Source organism: Camellia sinensis, unplaced genomic scaffold (assembly GCF_055761805.1).
Source record: "Camellia sinensis isolate YWXY unplaced genomic scaffold, ASM5576180v1 Unanchor3, whole genome shotgun sequence".
Classification (NCBI taxonomy): Eukaryota; Viridiplantae; Streptophyta; class Magnoliopsida; order Ericales; family Theaceae; genus Camellia; species Camellia sinensis.
Genome location: NW_028129178.1, coordinates 13,405,426 through 13,427,275, shown reverse-complemented (window position 1 = coordinate 13,427,275; position 21,850 = coordinate 13,405,426). Strand labels below are relative to the sequence as shown.

At 39.1% G+C, this 21,850-nt stretch overlaps 1 protein-coding gene across 6 annotated transcripts in view; it reads left to right on the top strand.

Annotated features, from left to right (window-relative positions):
* The first annotated feature begins 849 nt into the window (after positions 1-849).
* Positions 850-21,850, top strand: part of LOC114260312 (transcription initiation factor TFIID subunit 4b) — a 45,005-nt gene continuing 24,004 nt past the window's right edge. For 2 of the 6 annotated variants that reach the window (XR_014358641.1, XM_028200399.2), the window contains exons 1-13: positions 852-1,186; positions 1,405-1,510; positions 10,417-10,943; positions 11,051-11,146; positions 11,225-12,175; positions 14,229-14,359; positions 14,486-14,573; positions 14,686-14,821; positions 14,949-15,004; positions 15,075-15,131; positions 15,233-15,373; positions 15,467-15,532; positions 15,620-15,884. Coding sequence is in view for 5 of the 6 variants with exons in the window: in XM_028200399.2 (XP_028056200.2) it covers positions 1,148-1,186; positions 1,405-1,510; positions 10,417-10,943; positions 11,051-11,146; positions 11,225-12,175; positions 14,229-14,359; positions 14,486-14,573; positions 14,686-14,821; positions 14,949-15,004; positions 15,075-15,131; positions 15,233-15,373; positions 15,467-15,532; positions 15,620-15,884 (2,659 nt within the window). In the remaining variant the exon portion in view is untranslated. Of the gene's footprint in view, positions 1,187-1,404; positions 1,511-10,229; positions 10,316-10,416; positions 10,944-11,050; positions 11,147-11,224; positions 12,176-14,228; positions 14,360-14,485; positions 14,574-14,685; positions 14,822-14,948; positions 15,005-15,074; positions 15,132-15,232; positions 15,374-15,466; positions 15,533-15,619; positions 15,885-19,205; positions 19,504-21,850 lie in introns of those variants that run through there. The other 4 variants (XM_082912483.1, XM_028200401.2, XM_082912482.1 and 1 more) reach the window with 4 other exon arrangements.

The following is a 21,850-nucleotide window of genomic DNA, read 5'->3' as shown; positions in this document are numbered from 1 at the left end:
AGTATTTCTTTCTTGGATATATATTTGTAAAAAAAAGAAAAGAAAAAAAAGAGAGACTTCTCTCGAGCTCACATAGTAGACTGGAGCATATTATTGAGTTCATAGAGCTCACCACGGGTTCCGTTTTGATAATCCGAACAGTTGAATGTGTAAAACTCGTTGACTATTTTATGCCTGTAAAAAATTACGTTAATCGGATATCGATAACCCCTTGATCGGAACACATTTTTATCAATAATAAATATGATTTTAAAAATAAATTGTTAACAAAAATTTATTCCGATCAAGAAGTTATCGATATCCAATCATGTATTTTTTACAGACATAAAGTACTCAATAAATTTTATCTATTAAACGATTCAAATTATCAAAATAAAACCCGTAATAAATCTCACTCATTCAACAGTATGGTCCAATCCACCGGAGAGGCAAGCAATTTTCCAAAAAAGATTCAGCTTGTCTCCAATTAGAGATCAAGATTAGACTGTCCAGTTTGGTTTGTGGGTCCATTTTCGGACTCCTTTTCGATAATTCGAATCGTTAATATGTAGAACTCGTCGAATATTATATTTTTGTTAAAAATCATATTGATTGGATATCGATAGCTATTTAATCAGATCAGATTTTTATCAATTATTTATTTTTTTTTATACAAAACTGATTTTATCAAATAGCTATCGACATCTAATCAATACAATTGTTTACAAAGATATAATACTTAATAAATTTTATATATTACACGATTCAAATTATCAAAATAAAATATAAAAATAAGCCTACAAGCTGGACTAGGCGGTCCAGTCTTGATCTCTAACCGGAGACAAGCTGGACCGTTCGCAAAAAAGACCCATAGGAGCCAAAGCGTAAACCGACCATATCTCATCGGATCAGACATCACGGGCAAAAAAGGAAAGAACATAATAAGATCGTTGGAGATTTCAGTCTGTCCTTGGCTAAGTTATCACTGTTTTCCTCAGTTTCGCAATTCCAATTCCCAATTCCAATTCCAATTCGTCGTCAAAGAGGTACCAGATTTGTCTTGGTAGCAGAAAGATTCACCTCGCAGTCGCAACCGATCAATTGCCCATAGCATATACAAAACACGGACACCATTCTCAATCACCAGCCTGCGAAATCAGAGATTGTGATGGACCCTTCCATTATGAAGCTCCTCGAAGAGGACGAGGTTCCTTCTCTCTCTCTCTCTCTCTCTCTCTCTCTCTCTCTATATATATATATATATATGTATCTATGCACATCCACCACAGCATCCACACCCGCAGAACAGAAACACAAATACGTTAGAGATTGTTTGGATTTGTAGAATGGGGGTCTGTACAATCTGGGAAGTTAATAAAGGCTGAATCTTTTTATTATTTATCTGATGATGATATATGTTTGTAGGACGAAACAATGCATTCAGGGGCGGACGTGGAGGCGTTCACAGCTGCTCTGAACAGAGACATAGAGGGCGATACGTCCACATCTCAACCCTCTGATTCCGACAGTGGTATGTACCTCTCTACAACCCCTTTCTTCTGGCTTTTCTATATTTCTTGAAAATGAAAGCATAAATAGCCCCTCTATTAGCTAATAAACAACATGTAATTCAAGTATGGAAGAAGATAATGGGTTTCCCTTATTTGTATTATTTTGCTTCTATTTCGGATATTATAGAAAGTTACAAAATCAAACCAAACTAAGCTTTGTATCCCACTCAAGTGGGATAGGTTAATTAGTTAAATTAAAAAATTATTTTTTCTTAAGTGCCACATCCATGTTGGTTTAGGTTTTCTCCCCCTAACATTTTTATTTACAGTGATCATATTACTCTTTCTTACCATTGTATTTATAAGTTTTCCTTGTACATGACCAAACCATGTTCTATTTTTTCTCAATTTATCCCTAAATGGTGTGACCCCTCCGGTCGTTTCAAGGACATTTTCATTTCTAATTTTATCTTTCATAATCTTGTCACACATTCATCTAAGCGTTCTTATCTTAGCTGCACTCATTTTATGATCATGTTATTTCTTAGTTTCCAAGCATTTTGTTCCATACAACATTGCTGTTCTTATAACTGTTGTATAAATTTTTCTTTGTATTTTATTGGTATCCATCAATCCGGTAATATGTCTGATGCACTCCTCCACTTGAGCTACCTACTTTATTTATGTGGATTACATTATCTCCATCATCACTAGCCTTTTTAATAATTGAACCTAGGTAACAAGAATGTTCACCATTTGTTATTTTCTGGTTTTCAGTCTTCACTTCTCTATTATTTCTACTGTTATTGTCACAAAAATTACATTTCATAGGTTTCAATTTTATTTTTATTAATTTTAATATTTTTTAGGCAAGTGCTTCTTCTCTAACACTAAATTAGAAATTTGGAGAAAAACACTTGAGTAAAAAAATGCTTAAAATTAATTGAAATAAAACTGAATATATAGAATGTAATTTTGTAACTATAAAAGCAAAAATAATAGAGAAGTGAAGATTGGAATCTAGAAGAATACAAATAGTGAACATTCTTGTTACCTAGGTTCGATTGTATTAATAAATATGGTGAGGTTGGAGATCATGTAATCCATAGAATTATGGTGAGGCTGGAGATCATGTAATCCATAGAATTAAAGTAGGTAAAGATTTACCGTTAATTTCTTCCTTAGTTTCATCCATTAGAATATTATCATCTGCAAACAACATACGCCAGGAGATATCATCTTGAATGTGCTAATTAATTTATGATTAAGGAAAAATAGTTAGGGACCTGAAGGGACCCTTGATGCAACCTTACAATGATTTAAAATTCAATAGTTTCTTCTACAACCTATAGATGATCTAATTGTAGTTACAACTATCATACATATCTTTTATCATATTAATATAATCTTCTGTCATGCCTGTTTTCTTTGACACACCAACTATATTATATCTCTAGGCACCTTATCATAAGTTTTTTTTTTGGTCCTTTTCTATTACGGTTAATTTCACTTTCTACCACTGAACTATTGCCAAATTATCTACTTAGTCCCTGAACTATTGATTAAGTCTAGTAAGTCCCTAAAGTATATAAATCAAAGGCTACTTAGTTCTTAAATTAAACTATCAATTGAATCTGTTAAGTCCTTAAAAAGAATTTACTTCAAAACTATTTGGTGTCTGAAAAGATTACAAAAATAAAATATAAGCCAATAAGTATTATAAATTGGTAGAAGACCCTACCTAATTAACATTTTATTCCAAAAATATCTTAAATTTTTATTATGTTTATGTCTTTCAAGTACAATTAACTTAAAAGGTTCTTTAGGTAAGTTTCCTTTATAAGGATTAAAAATCTTATCTTTTATAATTTCTTGGAAGTGGCGGTCGATGCGTCGGAGCTTGTAACGTAATGGGCCAATGCTGGGTTGGAGCAAGGGGTTGGGCTGATTGGTGGGACAAATTGGTAACTTAAAAGGTTCTTTAGGTAAGTTTCCTTTATAAGGATTAAAAATCTTATCTTTTATAATTTCTTGGAAGTGGCCCAATGCCGGTCGATGCGTCGGAGCTTGTAACGTAATGGGCAAATGTTGGGTCGGAGCAAGGGGTTGGGCTGATTGGTGGGACAAATTGGTAGGCCTGTTGGGGTTGGAGTTGGTGTGGATCGTGTTGTGAGGCTCTCAACTAGGCCACCTGTTATAGGGTTTGGGTTGGGCTGTAAGGGGCAGGGTCAGAATGGTTGTCATAGAAAGTTGGGTTTTCAAAATGGGCTTGGACACAGGCTTGTTTCGCGGGGGGTGTAGGGATGGGGCTATAATCTGGGTCCAAATTCATCTCTACACCAGGTTTCCGGATCACTCCAAAGGCCGTTGGGCTAGTGAGGTTACGCGCAGCGTGGGCGTGCTCAGAGTGTGTCTGGAGGGCATTGCAAGGCTGGTTTTCTAATACCGGCAAGGTTTCCAACACAAGAGGTAGTGCTACAGGCTCCGAGTGTGTTCAATCTGGGGTTCGTGATGTCAATCGATGTGGTGGCTGATGGTCATTGAGTAGTGGGCTCTCATATGGCTGTGGTGGTGGCTACGACGCAAAGGGCTGAGGAGCAATGGGTTAAGCTGGGTCAAGTGTTTGATATGGTGGATGATGGGGTGTTAGTTGGCCATCAGGTAGGTGTTTTCAAGTGGCAAATGTGGCGCCATTGCCGGAGCCTATGTTGACACCTTCGGTTGGTCAGGGCTTCAAGGAGGTGTCCGGTCCAGCGGGTGGTTGGGAATTGGCGATGGTGGTGGTGCCTAATCGTTGGGAGGATCTGGCAGATGATGGTGCTGATGGGTTGACTAATGATGGAGAAGGGGGGTCAATTTTTAGGGTTGGGGAGGCTAATGGCAAGAAAGATGTGGATTAGTTGTTGGCTAGACCAATTGTAGTGATCAAGGGTCAGGATGAGACGGGAGTGGAGACGGGTTTCCAGGGTAGGGATGTGCCCGTCTGCAGAAGAGGTGTCAGAATGGGTGTTAGGTCGGATTAATGAGGTGAGTCGTGTTTTGGGGGTGCCCTTTGAGGGACATGAGGAGGAAGTGGAAGCGTTTTAGTTGTTTTCAATGATTGTGGCGTCATGGCGTAGTAAGGTGCTGGTTAGAGAGGGTGTGGTGGAGGTGACAAAGTGGAGGAAGGGGGATTGAGAGCTTCGTGATCTTGAGTGCTCAATTAATTATGAGCGTATCCCAGGGGAGTTGGGAGGTTTTTCGGTTTCTTGTGTGTTTCGGTGTGTGGAGGATGGTTTTCGGTGGGTCTTTACTGGGGTTTATGGCCCATGTTTGAGTTTTGTGCGTGTTACGTTTTGGAAAGAGTTGGAATGTGTCACTTTGAGGTGGGGGTTACCGTGGAGTGTGGGGGGTGATTTTAAAGTTGTTCGGTTCTAGGTGAAGAAGGCAAGTTGCCATATATTTGTTAGTTCGATGAGGTAGTTTTCTAGATTTGTTGATGAGGGTCAGCTGATTGACTTGCCACTACAAGGGGGTTGTTATTCTTGGTTTGGAGGACAAGATATGTCTCGTTTAGATCGTTTCTTGGTGATTGGGGATTGGGAGGAGCATTTTTCTATTGTCCTCCAAATTAAGTTGTCTTATCCGGTTTCGAATTATTGGCCCATTTTGCTTGATAGTGGGGGAGTTCGTTGTGGTCTGTCGCCTTTTCCGTTTGAAAACATGTGGTTGAAATCTGAAGGTTTCTTGGATATGGTTTGGGTTAGTGGAATGGTTATGTGGTGTTTGGTTCTCGTAGTTGCAGGCTATGTTACATGGACTTGGATACCGGTGTCCGGTGCGGGTATGTATCTTGATATCATACTCATCAAACTATATATTTAAGGGTATGTGGGCTCCGCAAAAAAATGTCTTATTTTTATATTTTTAATCATGTGAGATAAAATAGTACTATATATAACTTATAGTGTCAAAAAGACATTTATAATTATTATATGACAATATGTATATATAATAATAGTGTTATATGCAATTATATAAGAAGTATTTATTGAAAAGTATCCGACACATATCCCATACTCTTGTCTTGAGTGTTGTGTGTCCAACACAGGTATTTGATTTATTTTGATGAGTTTGTGTAACATAAGATTGCAGGTTGGCTAGGAAGTTGAAGTTGCTTAAGAAGAATCTAAAGAAATGGAATAGGAAGGTATTTGGGTATGTAGAGGGTCAGAATGGGGCGAATTTGGTAGTGATTCAAGAGATAAATGAGCAGGAGAGTGTGGGGAGTTTGTCAACAACAACTGTCTTTCTTAGGGACAAGGCAAAAGAGGAGTTTAGTTTTGTTGCTTAGATGGAAGAAATTAGTTTTCGTCAACAGTCATGGTGTTTGTTGTTGAAGGAAGGGGATCACAATATGAAGTTTTTCCATTGTATAGGTAATGCTTATAGGAGGGTCAATCAAATCGAGAAGATTTGTGTGGATGGTGTGGAGTTGGAATCTAAGGGGGAGATCAGTGCTGGTATAACAGAGTTTTATAGGCATCTTGATGGAGGCAAGTGGCAGCAGCCTCTTAAGGTGTACAAGAGACAAGGAAGAGATGCCTCTAAGGCCCATGCTTTGATTTGGCATGCATTCTCATTTGGGACCGTGGCTAGTTATGTTTTAGGCTTATGAGTCATGTTTTATTATTGTTATTTTAGTTTAGGGTATTTAGGTAATTTCATAATTTCTAGACATAGGTTATACGGGTTACCCATGGGTCGTCTTGTGGGTCAAGTTATTTGATTATATTTTATTTATGTTTCTTATTTGGTTTTAAATTAGTTTTGGAAGTCTAAACTATTATAGTAGTTTTTTTTTTTTGTTCTAATTGGTTTAGGAAGTCTCTTAGTTCTATATAAAGCCATGTAATGCTTTTAATTATTTAGACTTGATATTTCAGAGAATTTAGAGCTTTTAAATCTTCTTTATGGATTGTGTGATGCAATCAAACCCTAGGTATGATGCCTAAGGAGTTCTAGGAGTATTCCTAGACTTATCTTCTTCTTCTCCTTGTTTCCCTCTTTTATTTTCTGCACTTTAACCAGCCTAAACACTGTTCACGGGTACTTTCACTGCCCCAGAACAGCTCTTACAATGCTGTCCTGCATCACATCTTTTTCATGGGGGTAGGGAAGAGTGGCATCTAGGCCTTAAGGGTGTGGTTTTTGATAGAATTTCGGATGATGATGGGAGGGGTTGGAACGACCGTTTTGTGGGGAGGTGTTGGGGGCGTTGTGTGAGCTTAATAGGGATACAGGTTCGAGCTTAATGGGGATACAGGTTCGGGCTGATGGTTTCACTTTGGCTTTTTTCCCGCACTGTTGGGAGATGGTTAAGGGAGATATGTTGGCCATGTTTGGGTAGTTCTTTAAGTGTGGGCGTTTTGAGAAGTGTCAATGTGGCGTTTATTGCTTTGATCCCTAAGAAAGGCGGGGCAAAGGATATTCATGATTTTTGGCCGATCAATTTGTTGGGGGGTGTGTACAAGCTTTTGGCTAAGGTTCTGGCAAGGAGATTTAAAGGCACCCTTAAGGAGGTTGTTTCAGAATCTCAAAATGTGTTTGTGGCAAGTCGTCAGATTTTAGATGCTGTGTTGGTGGCAAATGAATGTGTTGATTCTAGTATCCAAGAAGGTCGACTAGGGTTATGTGTAAGCTTGATATTGAGAAGGCTTACAATAATGTGGATTGGGAATTTTTGGTCTATGTGTTGGAGAAGATGGGTTATGGTGGTGGGCAATGGATTCGGTGGGTGCGGTTTTGTATTTTGATGGTTCAGATGTTGGTGTTGGTGAATGGGACCCTTGTGGGTTTTTTTCCAGACTGGTCGTGGGTTGCGCTGGGGTGACCCTTTGTCTCTTTTGCTTTTTATCTTGGTTATGGAGGCATTAAGTCGTTTGTTGTCTGGAGTGGTGCAAGGGGGTTTGCTGGAAGGTTTCAAAGTGGGCATGGAGGCGGGTGAGCCGTTGGTTGTGTCTCACCTCTTGTATACTGATGATGTCCTTTTTGTTTTTTTTTTTGGCGTTGAGGTGGCGCAATTAGGTGCTCTTTGATATGTGTTTTTATGTTTTGAGGTGGTTTCAGGTTTGAGAGTAAATTTGATGGTGGGTGGTCTTTGATTGGCGGCGATTCTGGGGTGTAAGGTTTTTGTTTTGCCAATATCATATTTGGGTTTGCCTTTAGGGTTAGCTTATAAAGCAACGGTTGTGTGGGATGGGGTGGTGGAGCGGGTTTAGCGTCATTTGGCAGGTTGGACTCATCAATACTTGTCTAAAGGCGGGAAGTTGATGTTGATCAAGAGTACGTGAGGGAGTATTTCTATGTATTTTGTGTTAGTGCATGTCATTCCAGCATCAGATGTTTGACTTTTGGAGAAGTTGCAACTGAAGTTCCTTTGGGGTGGTTTGAGTGATGAATCTAAGTTCCATTTGGTAGGATGGAATGAGTTGTGTAGTCCGAAACATGGGGGTGGTTTGGGGTTAAGGAAGTTGGTGGTTTTCAACAGGGCTGTATTGGGGAAGTGGCTTTGGCGGTTTATAGGTGAAACGGAGCGTCTATGGCGTCGGATTGTGGTTGCAAAATATGAGGTTGGGTAGGGTGGTTGGGGTTTGTGAAAAGGTATTTGGCTAGGTGTGAGGGAGTTTTGGCGGTGGGTTAGTTTTCGGGTGGGAAAGGGTGTGCGGGTGTGGTTCTAGAAGGATAGGTGGTGTGGAGATCAGAGTTTGGTAGTTTGGTTTTTGATAAGGATGTTGTGGTATCATCATATCTATCTCCACTAAATGGGAGGGTGGTATGGGATGTCAGGTTCCAATGGGTTCTTTTTACTAAGGGTGCTAAAGGGATTTTCTGGCAGGGTTCTTTTTACTGGGCCCAAGTGGGCCTTGTGGATTGTTCATTCCCATGGAGGAGTGTGTGGTTTGTTGGTGCGCCAACTAAAGTGGCATTTTTTGTGTGGACAGGTGTGCGTGATAGGATTTTGACTTTGGACTATTTGATTCGTTGTCGTCAGATTTTGGTCAATTGGTGTTCTATGTGTTGCCAGGACGCAGAATTCGTCCTGCATTTGCTGTTTCATTGTCCTGTCGCTTTTTAGCTCTGGTGGTTGATTTTTCCAGTGTTTGGGTTGAATTGGGTGCAGCAGGGGAATGTGAGGGAGGTGTTGTGTAGTTGGAGGGGGTGTCTGGTGGGGAAGCGGCATCGGGGGAAGGCTTGGAATTAGGCTTCCCTGTGTTTTCTGTAGTTGGTTTGGTTGGAGCGTAATCGTTGGACTTTTCAAGGGGTTTGCGTGTCGGTGTCTTGTTTGAAGAATAAATTTTTAATGGTGTTGTCTAGTTGGGTGTTAGGGAGGGTTGAGCCAGATTTGTTTTATTTTCTGGATTTTGTTGATTCTTTGTTTAGCTGATATGTAGTTTTGTTGGTTTCATTGTATTTGTTAGCATCATCTTGATGCTCTTTTTCTAATAAAGTTACTTCCATTTATCAATATATATATATATATATATTTACATATTAAGCAATCTATTTTTTTTAAAAAGAAAATAATCTAGTTGACTCTTATTTGACCCACTTTTAAAAGTTATTAAAGATTCTCTCTTTTTAAACAGTTGTTGATTACTATAAAATCAAATGCTACCATGAAATCTAAGATTCACCCTAAAGATTCACCCTAAGGCCTCATTTTGGTGACCAAAACCATATGCACCATGTATCCTCTTGTACGTCAGCTTATCTTTTCCTACATGACCATTGAAATCTCCACCTATAATTATATATTCGTCTGTAGATATTTTGGATATAAAAGTTAAGGATATAAATTAATGCAATGAAACAAATTTGACTGTAAGCGTCTACTTAGGCTGTGTGTGGTTCAGGGTAAGGATTTGGAAACGGAAATGGAAACGGAAAACGTATGTGAAATGTGGATGAAATATAGCTACATTTTACACACCTTTTCCCTTTCCCTTTCTCTTTCCAAATCCCTACCCAAATCTATGAACCAAACACAGCCTTAGTTTAATGTAATAAGAAACTGAATCATTGATCGGTTTGGGAGCTGAGTCGAGAATTATGAATTCTGATTTAGCATTTTCCACATTTCACATGCTAGGATAACTTTCCCCTACGGGTTCAGATGCCAAATTCCATGCGGAAGCCTGGCTAATTATTCGTGTAAACCAGCTTGTATATGGTATTTTACATTTATTAGGCACTATTTGGCATCCCCTACAAAGGTGCACTTTTTTATTTTATTTTATTTTATTTTTATCTTTTTATCTTTTTTGGGTCGCGTCAGCTCTCTGCTTTTTTCACATCTTTTTGTAAAAAGTTAAAAAGTATACTTATTTAACTTTGTGGTCTGGAAGGAAGAGGCCTGCCTTTTGTTGCTGTTGTAGTTGTTCAAGTGTGATAGCTTAGTGAGGACTAAGCAATAAGGCTGCAATGAGTTTTTGTTGTTATAGTTGTCCAAGTGTGATAGCTTAGTGAGGACTAAGCAATAAGGCTGCAACAAGGACTAAGCGGTGAGTTTGATGATTCTGGGAACTATTTGGTTTGTAAAAGCTTGCTGTTTTTGTTTATATTATTTATTTATGATTAATTGCAGAGCATTGTAATGAGAATACATTTGTGAGTTTCTATTGAGTCATACTGAGTAGGGTACTGCAATATAAATGGCTCAATATTTTCCGTTCAATTGTTATTGTTTTTATAATATAGTGAGTCCATCAAGGATCACACTTTGAAGTTTCACTTTTGAAGACTTTGGAACTTAAAGCCTGTGACTAACTTGCATGCATTCTTAGGTATACTGTGGATTTGTAATTTCATGTCTTGGCTTTTCTATTGTTTTGTACACCATGGTTAGAAACTTCTTGATTAATCATGATATGCTGAACTTCAACAGTAGCTTTATCTCAAGGAAGCAATCACACTTCCAGTCAGTTATTTCCACAGTGGCAAACTTCCAGCCAAGATGAAAATGCCAATTTTCAAAATCGTCAAGATCTGAATGGATCCCAGCAGCAAGATCCACATTCATCCGAAATGGAGCTAAAGCAGCATGGTGTAGGTCCTGAGTGTCAGCAGCAACAAATTGACACCTCACAGGAATTGAAACAGCCGCAAGATGACCGTCAGCAACCGCAATTGGAACAAAATCCCTTCCATTTTTCTCAAACACTGGGTGTTCAGAGTTCTGAAAAGAATCCTGTCCATAACCTAGAGCCAGACAGAACACACAATCCAGAGAGTGAGTCTCATAACCCAAAGTTACAAAATATGAATAATCAACAGGCAATGACAACAGAACAGGCAACGAATCCAATGAACCGTGGAAAACAAGTTCCATTTGCCATGCTGCTTCCGGTCTTACAACCCCAACTTGATAAAGACAGAGCCATGCAACTTCATACTCTTTATTATAAATTAAAGGTGGGTCTATGACATGCATTTCTTTAACTGTTATGAATGTCTTGCATGGGATGATTTCTTTTGTATTACATCTCATCCTAATGGGTAAAATATTTTGCTATTTTCAGAAAAATGAAATATCCAAAGATGGATTTGTCCGGCACATGAGAGGTATTGTAGGGGACCAGATGCTCAAGATGGCAGTGTATAAATTGCAAGCCCAGGTAAATATAAACTGATTATCTAATTATATTGAGTCTCTTTTGGTTGGGGTTTAGTGCTGAAATCCAACTGGAAAACAGGCTGCTCGAAATTCACAGACTGGACCCAACCAATTCTCATTACAGTCTCAAGCATCTGGGCAACAACATCATCTGAAAATGCCACCTGTTGGTGCCCAACAGGGAATGGCTCCCCAGTCATTTGCACAACTTCACCGGAAGGGTGTCACCTCTCCTACAGACCCCTCTCATATTCCTTCTTCTGCAGCTCAACTGAAGACTGATTCAAGCAATGCAGCGACGGATAATAATGGTAAAAAATCCCAAGAGATGGAAAGCCATTTAGATTCACATGGTATGCCAGCAAGCCAAATGTCTTCATCCAGTTTGAGTAACATAAACCAAGAAAGGGAGCGGTCCACAATCCCCATACAAGGACTTAGCAAGCAGCAGCAACAACATTTGCACTTCTCACAATCATCTTTTCCCATTTATGGAAGTACAGGTGGTAATTATGGTCACCCATTTTCTGGAACAAATGTTAATTCTTCAGCAGCATCTCTCAAACAACAGCCCCATGATTCACAAATGAGGCAGGGTCCCGTTCATCAAAGTATTGGTGCAACTCAGTTAGGAACATCAACTCAGGTCATGAATGTGTTGAATGTGCCTAATTTTGAGAGGCAAAATCCTTTTAGTGAACCGAAGAGAGTGCAGGGTGGAACTCTAACCCATTTGACAAATAATTCAACTTTGCAACAGAATTCAGTTCAATGGCAATCATCAACCAGTAAAGAGCAGAAAAATTGTGCTCTATCATCAATGACTCACATTAAACAAGAGCCAGTTGATCAGGGGAATGAGCAACAGCACAAATCACTGTTGTCTTCTCCCCAGGGATTGTCTTCTTTCTCTCCTTTACAGGTTGAACGTGGGAATGCAATTACAGGAACTTTAGAAGATGAAACTCTTGAGGCGCAGCCCTCGAGGATGTCTATCACTGCCCAGCTGGGCCTGGACCCTAATATCTCGGTAACCTTGTTTTGATCATTTACACTTATCTGCTTGTTTTGTTGTTTGAGTTTCCGATGCATGAATTCAAAAAATCAGGATGAGCTGTAATAAATTCCCATCCACTTAAAATCACTCTGCCAGTGCAACAGTGAAGACAACATAGAAAATTTGAAGGAAAATTAACCATCCCCTTTTCTGTTTGTTGTAAAAATCTTCCATGACAAATAGGTTCATAGGTTTGGATACTCAACATAAAAATGTACTTTTTTTTCCTGCAATATGGATATTTTTATAATGTCTGGTTGTCTATAGGTGCTAGTTGAAGCCAAAATCTGTTTAGTTTTTGTTAGCATTCATCCTGCAGTTGTGCTGTTAAATTTATAGATAGGAAAGAGAACTGTGCCATTAAACAGTCTTGTTTGGATTCTTTCTAATAATGGAGAGCTGAGGTGACTGGTTTATTTACAGGGCTGGCTTGAGGTAATTTGAGGCTTAAAGCAACAATTTTAAATGAGGCTTTTTTTACATTTATTTATTATTTCATCATTATTATTTTTTCTATTTAAGATTTATTTTTCACTTTTTTTTTTTTATATATCATGGAACCTGGAAGTGGCCTAGAATGAGAAACAGAGTAACCTAGGAGATCATGGAAAATACTCCTAAAACTCAGCAGGCAGTAACAACAAGACCTGATAATGTAATTTGGATCTGCTTTTCTAATGGGGTCTATTCTCCAAAATGAGTTTGGGAGGCTGTGAGCTCGTGAGCAAAGTTGTTTACTTTTGTGGTTTAATCAAAATGTTCCAAGTGGGCATTCATTAAATGGCTGTCTTGCCTAAGTAAATTGACTAATCACCTATTCTTTGAGTGCCAGTTCTCTGCTCAAATCTGGAGAAACATTCTGAAGCAGAGTGATATATATATATATATAGAAGGCCTGTTTCTTGTAACTTAAATAAGCTGCTTATGGCTTCTTTTTTATTTTTTATTTGGGGATTCTGTACTAAACTCTTTGTTGTAACTTTTGTTTATAGCTTATGCTGTAAAAATAACATACATAAGTTGAAAAAACTGATTGTCATGTGCTTTTAAATTCTATTTATAGATTATCAATTTTCAGCTTAGAATAGGTATTGACAAAATGATTTAAGAGAGCCTTAATGATGCAGAGTATAAGAAACTCAAAGAAGGCTAAATTTAGAGAAGTGATGATACTTGGACATTGGCATAATTTCATAGAGAAACTGATAGAAATCTTCTATAATTATGTTTCTAGTATTATTAGAGTCTTATTTTATTATTATTTTTTATGGTTTTTAGGATTTTTAGGTATTTTGGTAATTTTATATTTGTTGACATGGGTTATATGGGCCGCTCATGGGTCGTCTTGTGGATCAAGTTATTTAATTGAATTTTATTTGTGTTTCTTATTTGGTCTTAAATTAGTTTTGAAAGTCTAAGATATTATGGTAGTTTCTTTTTTTTATTGTAGTTGGTTTAGGAAGTCTCTAAAGTCTATATAAAGCCATGAAATGCCTCTAATTCAATAGAGTTGATATTTTACAAAAAGTTGAGAGCTTTAAAGTTTCTTTAGGGTTTGTGTGATGCAACTAGACCCTAGGTGTGATGTCTAAAGGGATTCTAGGAGTGATTCCTAGATTTTTCTTCTTCGTTGATAAGCCAACTCAACCCACTTTTTGTTTGTTGTTATTGTTTGTTTGTTTTTTTTTTTTTTAATTTTAAGGCATTTTGTTTTCCTATTAATGAAAATATTTATTTTTCTGTTAGAAAAAGGGACTTTCTTTCTAGTTTACTTTATTTTTTTATTTTTTTGGTGACAAAGATAGTGTTAGTGTGTTAATAGTTAAGATTACAATGCAGGCCAATGTCTCTCCATACGTTGACACCTAAGTGCCCTCTCCATGACCACTTGGGCTACAACCTGGGTCTACTTTGTGGTTTACTCTGCTGTCAAATTCTTGTTTTGAAGTAATCACTAGTGACTTCTTTTATCATATCTTCGCTTACTGCTATTGATTGGCATACTTTTGCCTTCATGTTTTATCAGTTACGTTCTCAGATCTCATCTGCAACGCCTCCAGTTGGACCTGGAAATAATGTGAAGACACCCCCGAAAAAGCCTTCTATTGGACAAAAGAAACCACTTGAATCACTTGGTTCTTCGCCACCCCTACCAAGGTAATATAACTCTTTGCCTAACACAACTGGAGGATAATTTTGATTGGTCGGTGTAATTTTGTTTCATACTTCTCATTATCAACCATTTTTTCCCCTGTATTCACACATTTATGGGATTTTTGACAGTAAGAAGCAAAAACTATCTGGGGCCTTCTTGGATCAAAGCATTGAACAACTCAATGATGTAACTGCTGTCAGTGGAGTTAATCTTAGGGTAAGTTATTTTGCTACCAACTTCATATGTAGTTAAAAGTATCTGCTAAATGTACAATGCACTGGCTTTAAGTAAGGAGCTCACAATTCTTTTGATATTTCGTGTAACATAGGAAGAGGAAGAACAACTGTTTTCTGGGCCCAAGGAAGATAGTCGAGTTTCAGACGCATCTCGAAGGGTTGTACAAGAAGAAGAAGAAAGGCTGATTTTGCAGAAAATTCCTCTTCAAAAAAAATTGGCAGAAATCAGTTAAAGCTTCTTCATTTTGTGATGAGAGTATTCATATCATGTGAATTTATGATTTAGTTTCTGGAGGCAAAAGCAATTTTAAAAGTACATAGCTTGACATGTTGGGATGGTGTGTATTTGTGACAGTGTCAAAGTGTGGTCTAAGGAGTATGAACAATGATGTGGAGCGATGCTTGTCATTGGTGAGATTTTTGACACTTCTGCTTCTTGCTTGTTAATCTTTTCACCTTTCTTATGCAACTGAATGGCCAGTGTGTGGAGGAAAGAATGCGTGGACTGATAAGGAATCTGATCAGATTGTCAAAACAGGTCAGTTTTTCTCCTTTTTTGTCCTTTGTTCTTTTTTAAAAATTGTAAAGAAGAAAGTTGAAAGGACTCATTATTTTGATGGTCTGAAATAAATTCTGCAGCGGGTCAATATTGAGAAGCCAGGGCACCGAACTCTTATCACTTCAGATGTTCAGCAACAAATCTTGGCAATGAACCGAAAAGCCAGGGAAGAATGGGAGAAAAAGCAGGCTGAAGCAGAAAAACTCCAAAAGCTCAATGATGTGAGTTTCTCTCATTTGTTAAATTTAATTTATGCATTTGCCTCTTTAGGTGTATATGCTTTAAGTTCTCTATATTTTTGTTTGTGATTGCAGCCAGAAGGTAATGCTGGAGTTGATGGCGATAAGGAGAAGGATGATGGTCGTGTGAAATCACTTAAGGTATCAAGTATGATTGATTGCAAACCATTTGCCACTAAAAGAAAACAAAGATTTATTTATTATTATTTTTTTTAAATACGTATACAGGCAAACAAAGAGGAGGATGACAAAATGCGGACAACAGCTGCAAATGTTGCTGCCCGAGCTGCCGTTGGAGGAGATGATATGCTGTCAAAATGGCAACTAATGGCTGAGCAGGCCCGGCAGAAACGTGAAGGAGGAACCGATGCAGCTTCTGGTTCTCAGCTGACTAAAGATGTTAGCCGCAAGCCTTTATCATCCTCTTCAAAAAATGCAAGGGATGATCAAGAAGGAGAGAAAAGGGGCTCCACTGCTGCTGTCATGACAGCTGGTAAGCATGATTATGTTGATCTTTGGCCAAATTTTGGCATTAGTGAAGAATTGAATAAAACAATAGAAGAATGAAGAGAGAAAGAGAAGAGAGGAGAGAAGAGAGGTGAGAAACAGCCGTAGAGGAAGAGAGAGAATGAGAACATTAGGGTTCTCTTCCCCATTCTTTATTATTTATACTTGTAAGGAAAATTACAATACTCCTTACTAACACATAGCCAACACTCCCCCTCAAGTTGGGACAAAGATATTGCGAATGCCCAACTTGTCAAGGACCGAGTAAAACTCCCTTGGTCAAAATATCTGCAAATTGATCTCTTGTCTTCATAAATACTGTACAAATTAAACCCTCATTCAATTTCTCTTTGGTGAAGTGTCTATCAGCCTCCACATGTTTTGTTCTATTATGTTGGACTAGATTGTGTGCAATATTAATTTCAGTTTCATAGGGATTTTCTGATTAAAACCGAACTCTTTCAAAATTGACTTCAACCAGAGCAATTCACATATTCCATGAGCCATTGCTCTAAATTCTGCCTCTGCACTCAATCTGGCAACCACAAATTCTTCTTGGTACGCTCCGTCACGAGATTACTGTCTACAAAGGTGCAATACCTTGAAGTGGATCCCTTATCAATGATGGATCCTACCCGATTTGCATCATTATAAGCTTCTATTTGCAAACCATCATGTTTTGAAAACAATATGCCCCTACTAGGAACTAACTTCAAGTACCGCAAAATTCTATATAGAGACTCCATATGAACTTCACGAGGTGAATGCATAAACTGACTAACCACTCTGACTTCTATGCTAAGTTGGAATGAGTGAGTGAAAGGTAAATAAGTCTACCAACAAGTTTTTGGTAACGACCCCTATCAATAGAAATATCACTTTTACTATCCCCAGTCTATGATTTTGTTCAATAGGAGTGTCTATAGGTTTACATCCTGACATCGTGGTCTCCTTAAGAAGATAAAGTAGATACTTACGTTGGGAGATGAAAATACCATGTCTAGATTAAGCAACCTCAATACCCAAGAAGTTTTTTAATTCCCCCAAGTCATTTATCTCAAACTCCTTAGCCAAGGAATTCTTCAATTTCTCCATCTCAACTATATCATTCCTAGTCAATACTGTTAGAATAATATATTATGTTTGTGGGTTATTATTTTGTAATTATTTTATGCCTTATGGCTCCCTTGTAATTATTAACTCCATTAATATAAATAGGGGATGATAGCCTAATCATTCCCTAATCTTGGTATTCTCTAAAATTAACATGGAGCCTAACCCTAAAACCTAAATTTCTCTATCCATGCAGTACCCACCGGAGCCACCACACAGTTGTCTTCCATCGTCACACCCTTAGGACTATCTTCACTTGCCGACAGAGCTCAGGTCAAGAGGCCTAACGGCAGTGGTTGACAAGGCTAGGAGAGCCCTAGGCAGCCTTGACTGGGTGTGTCGCTGACGAAGCTAAGGCTAGGAGGCCTGACGGCAATAGCTGACTGGGCTGGAAGAGCCATAGGCAGCCCTGACTAGGTACGTCTGCCTTTGCTGTCGTCGTAGCCTCGACTGGGTGCATCTGTCTCTGATTGTTTGTCGTCTGTTCTTGTCGCGTCTTCGTGATGATGCATCGATGAGTTCTCTTCGTGACTTGGAAGCTCTGTTTGTGGTCTATATTCACCTCACCTCATTTTTCCCTTTAATTTAATTTAAAAACACACACACACACACACACAAATAATAAAAAAATAAAAAAAATAAAAAGAGAGAAGAAGAAAAAGTTGATGAGTTTTTTAAGTCTTTAATTTTCTTAGTGGTCATTGTGTTTATATTCCTCTGCCTTCCGAGTTTGTGATTGGCACTAGTTTTGTTGAGGGTTTGGTAGTATGGTATCTATGGCATATTCCACCGGTGTATCCACTACTTCTTCGACACCTAAGAGTGAGAGTTTCCCTATACCTACTACTATGACTGAGAACCGCAACCCTAGTCTTAAAATCACTACCTCTCTATTTAATGGTCAGAACTATCTCGCGTGGTCGCAGAGTTTGACTATGTTTTTGAAGAGTAGAGGGAAGATGAGGTATTTGGATGGCAAGATACAGGCACCTAGCACAGTTGACCCGGGTTGTGACCAATGGGAGATTACCAACTCTTTGATTATGGGTTGGCTTATTCATTCGATACCAGACATTGGCGAGGGCTACTTATCTATGGAGACTGCCCAAGATGTTTGGGATGTTGTGGCTACCACCTATTCTTACAAAGGGAATTTCTCACAGGCATTTGAGTTGCGCCGCTCTATTGTGAGCTTTGTTCAGGGGGAGCAGACGGTTCTTTAGTACTTCACCTTCCTCACCAATGGCTAGAAACTCCTTGATCACCTGCAAGACTATAAACCTATTTGCACTGCTGGTCGGGTACCGAAAGTTCATTGCACAGGAAATGGTCTTCAAGTTTCTGGCCGGTCTCAATGTGGATTATGATCCGGTTCAGAGTCAAGTTTTGAGAATGGATACTCTTCCTTCACTTCAGGAGGCATTTGCCTATGTACAGAATGAGAAGAGTCGCCAGTTTGCTATGATGTCCCTTGTCTCTACTGACCGCTCAGCATTACTGTCTACCTCTAGAGATGGCCTCAGCCTGACTCCCATCTCTCCATCTGCCGCCAAGGACTGTGTATTCTGTGATTACTGTAAGAAGCCACGACATACTTGTGAGACATGTTGGAAGCTTCATGGGACTCCATCCTAGGGTCGAGGTGATTGGTCTGGTTCTAGAGGAGGTTGGTCAAGCCAGTCTAAAGGACGTGGCTCCTATCCACGGGCTCATCAGTCTAGTGTCGTTGATACACTTGATTCTACTTCTGCTTCTGTTGGCCAGGCTTCTGATGGTCTCTCTAACATGACTACTCATGAGCTTGAGGATGTTCTGCGTCACTTGCTAGACCGCCGGTCTTCTACTGCTCTTAGTACATCGTCCTAGTCGTTTGCCCGCTTAAGTAACTTAGCCTCTTCTCCTTGTGTTTTCTTGTCTCATAAGTTTTTGCCTTGGATTTTTGATTCTGGTGCCTTAGATCATATGTCTGGCTCCTGTGACCTTTTCTCTGCCTATAAGCCCTCTTTAGGTCAGGACAAAGTCAAGATTGCAGATGGTACTGTTTCTGGGAAAAGTTTAGTCCATGTCACTCCTACTTTACCTCTTTTCTGTTCTTCATGTTCCCAATTTTTCTGTTAACCTGCTATCCTTGAGTCGTATTACAAAGGATTTGAATTGTAGTGTGACATCTTTTCCTGATCATTGTCTTTTTCAGGACCTTGTCACGAGGAGGACGATTGGCAGTGGTAGTGCAGAAAATGGTCTCTACTTCCTGGATCAACGGGACAAGCTTGCTCATTTTTTCACCACGGGTCCTACTACCACCGATGATATATGGTTGTGGCATCGGCGTCTTAGGCATCCTTTTTTTTATTTACTTAAGCATTTCTTTCCATTTGTTTTTTCAAACAATAATGTGTCTGAATTTCTTTGTGAGTCTTGTCAGTTTGGAAAACAACACAGAGCTTCTTTTGCTTCCAGTTTTAATAAAAGCTTAGATTCTTTCTCATTAATACATTTTGATGTCTGGGGTCCATTTCGTGTTGTGTCTGTGAAATATCATCTCTGGTTTGTTACATTTATTGATGATTTTTCTCGTACTACTTGGGTGTATCTCATAAAGACAAGAATGATGTTTTCTCTGTGTTTCGCAATTTTCATAAGATGATTTGTACTCAATTTGGGGCCACTGTCAAAATATTCCGTTCTGATAATGGGGTTGAATACATAGATTCTGGGTTAGGGCAATATTTTTATACTCATGGCATTATCCATCAGACCTCTTGCACCAATACGCCTCAACAAAATGGGGTGGCGGAACGCAAGAATCGCCATCTTCTTGACATGGCTCGGTGCATGTGTTTTTCTATGAGTGTGCCTCGGTTTCACTGGGGTGACGTCGTTCTCACCGCTGCCCATCTTATTAATCGTCTTCCTACCCAGGTCTTGCAAAAACTAGCTCCTCTTCAAGTTCTCCTAGGTTCCCAGTCCTTGTTTTCTATTCTTCTCAAAATATTTGGTTGTGTCTGTTTTGTCCATACTCACTCTCCTACTCATGGTAAATTGGACCCTCGTTCCCTCAAATGTGTTTTCCTTGGTTACTCTCCTACTCAAAAAGGGTATAAGTGTTACCACCCTCATTCTTGTAAGTGGTTTGTGTCCATAGATGTTACTTTCTTTGAGTCCCAGTCCTATTCCTTATCCTCTCTGGTGTCACAGTCCTCCCTTCAGAGGGAGCCTTGGTGTGAAGTGATACCTGTGATTCCTATTGCGGAATCTGCTGTTCTTGCACCACCACCTCCTACTGGGACTACAGAACCCAATATCACGAAGGATAGGGAAGGGCAAGTGTATGTTAGGGACAAAGACAGACAAAGTTAACTGGATACAAGAGACCACTTTTGCTCATCCACTGCCATCTCCTACTTCTGATGAGAGTCCAGGTAACTTTAAATCTCTGGAGTCCATTGATCTTGATGATCCTATTGCCAAGAGAAAGGGTGTGAGATCTTGTACTCAACACTCTATCTCCAATTTTGTGTCCTACTCTCATTTGTCGTCCTTATATAGAGCATTTGTGTCAAATATTTCCTCTGTTAGCATTCCTAACCATTTTCAGGATGCTCTTGCTACCTCTGAGTAGAAACTTGCTATGATTGAGGAAATGAAAGCCCATAGGAAGAATGGCACTTGGAAATTGATTGAGTTACCTAAGAGCAAACGACTTGTGGGATGCAAATGGGTGTATACTGTGAAACACAAAGCGGATGGTTCTATTGAGCATTACAAGGCTAGACTTGTGGCAAAAGGGTTCACTCAGATATATGGCGTTGACTATCAGGATACCTTTGCACCCATGGCTAAGATGAATTCAGTCAGAGTTCTTCTCTCTCTAGCAGCTAATCTAAATTGTCCACTTCATCAGTTTGGTTGGCCACTTTATTAGTTTGATGTAAAGAATACCTTTCTCCATAGTGACCTCGAAGAGGAGGTATATATGGACATTCCTCTTGGTTTTGAGGATCATCAGACAAAAGGCAAAGTATGTAGGCTTCGGAAGTCATTATATGATCTCAAACAGTCTTCAAGGGCTTGGTTTGAGAGATTCACTCAGGCTATGCTTAAATATGGCTTCAAACAGAGTCAGGCAAATCACACATTGTTTGTGAAACATTCCTCACTTGGTAAGACTACAAAACTCATTATTTATGTAGATGACATAGTTCTTACGGGCGATGATAGTGAGGAAATTCTTCTGTTGAAGAAATATTTAGCCAATGAGTTTGAAAATCAAAGACTTGGGGAGCTTGAAGTATTTTTTGGGAATTGAAGTTGCTTGCTCCGAGGATGGGATATTTATCTCACAGAGGAAGTATGTGCTTGATCTGTTGAAGGAAACTGGGATGCTTGGCTGCAAGGCTTATGACACTCCACTAGAACCTAATCAGAAACTGAGGGATGATGAAGGAGCAGCTGTTGACAGGGAGAGCTATCAGCAATTAGTGGGTAAGCTCATTTACCTATCTCATTTCCGTCCTGATATTGCTGTTGCTGTCAGTGTGGTTAGCCAGTTTATGCATGATCCTCATCAGATTCACTTCGAGACTGTCATGAGAATTTGAGGTAGTCTGCTCCTGGTAAGGGTCTTTATTTTTCAAAGTATGATCATCTTCGTGTGGAAGCCTATACAGATGCTGACTGGGCTGGATCAGTGACTGATAGGAGATCGCCTTCAGGGTATTGCACCTTTGTTGGAGGCAACCTAGTTAGTTGGAGGAGTACGAAATAGAATGTGGTTGCTAGGTCAAGTGCAGAAGCTGAGTTTAGAGCTATGACACAAGGGGTGTGTGAGCTCTTATG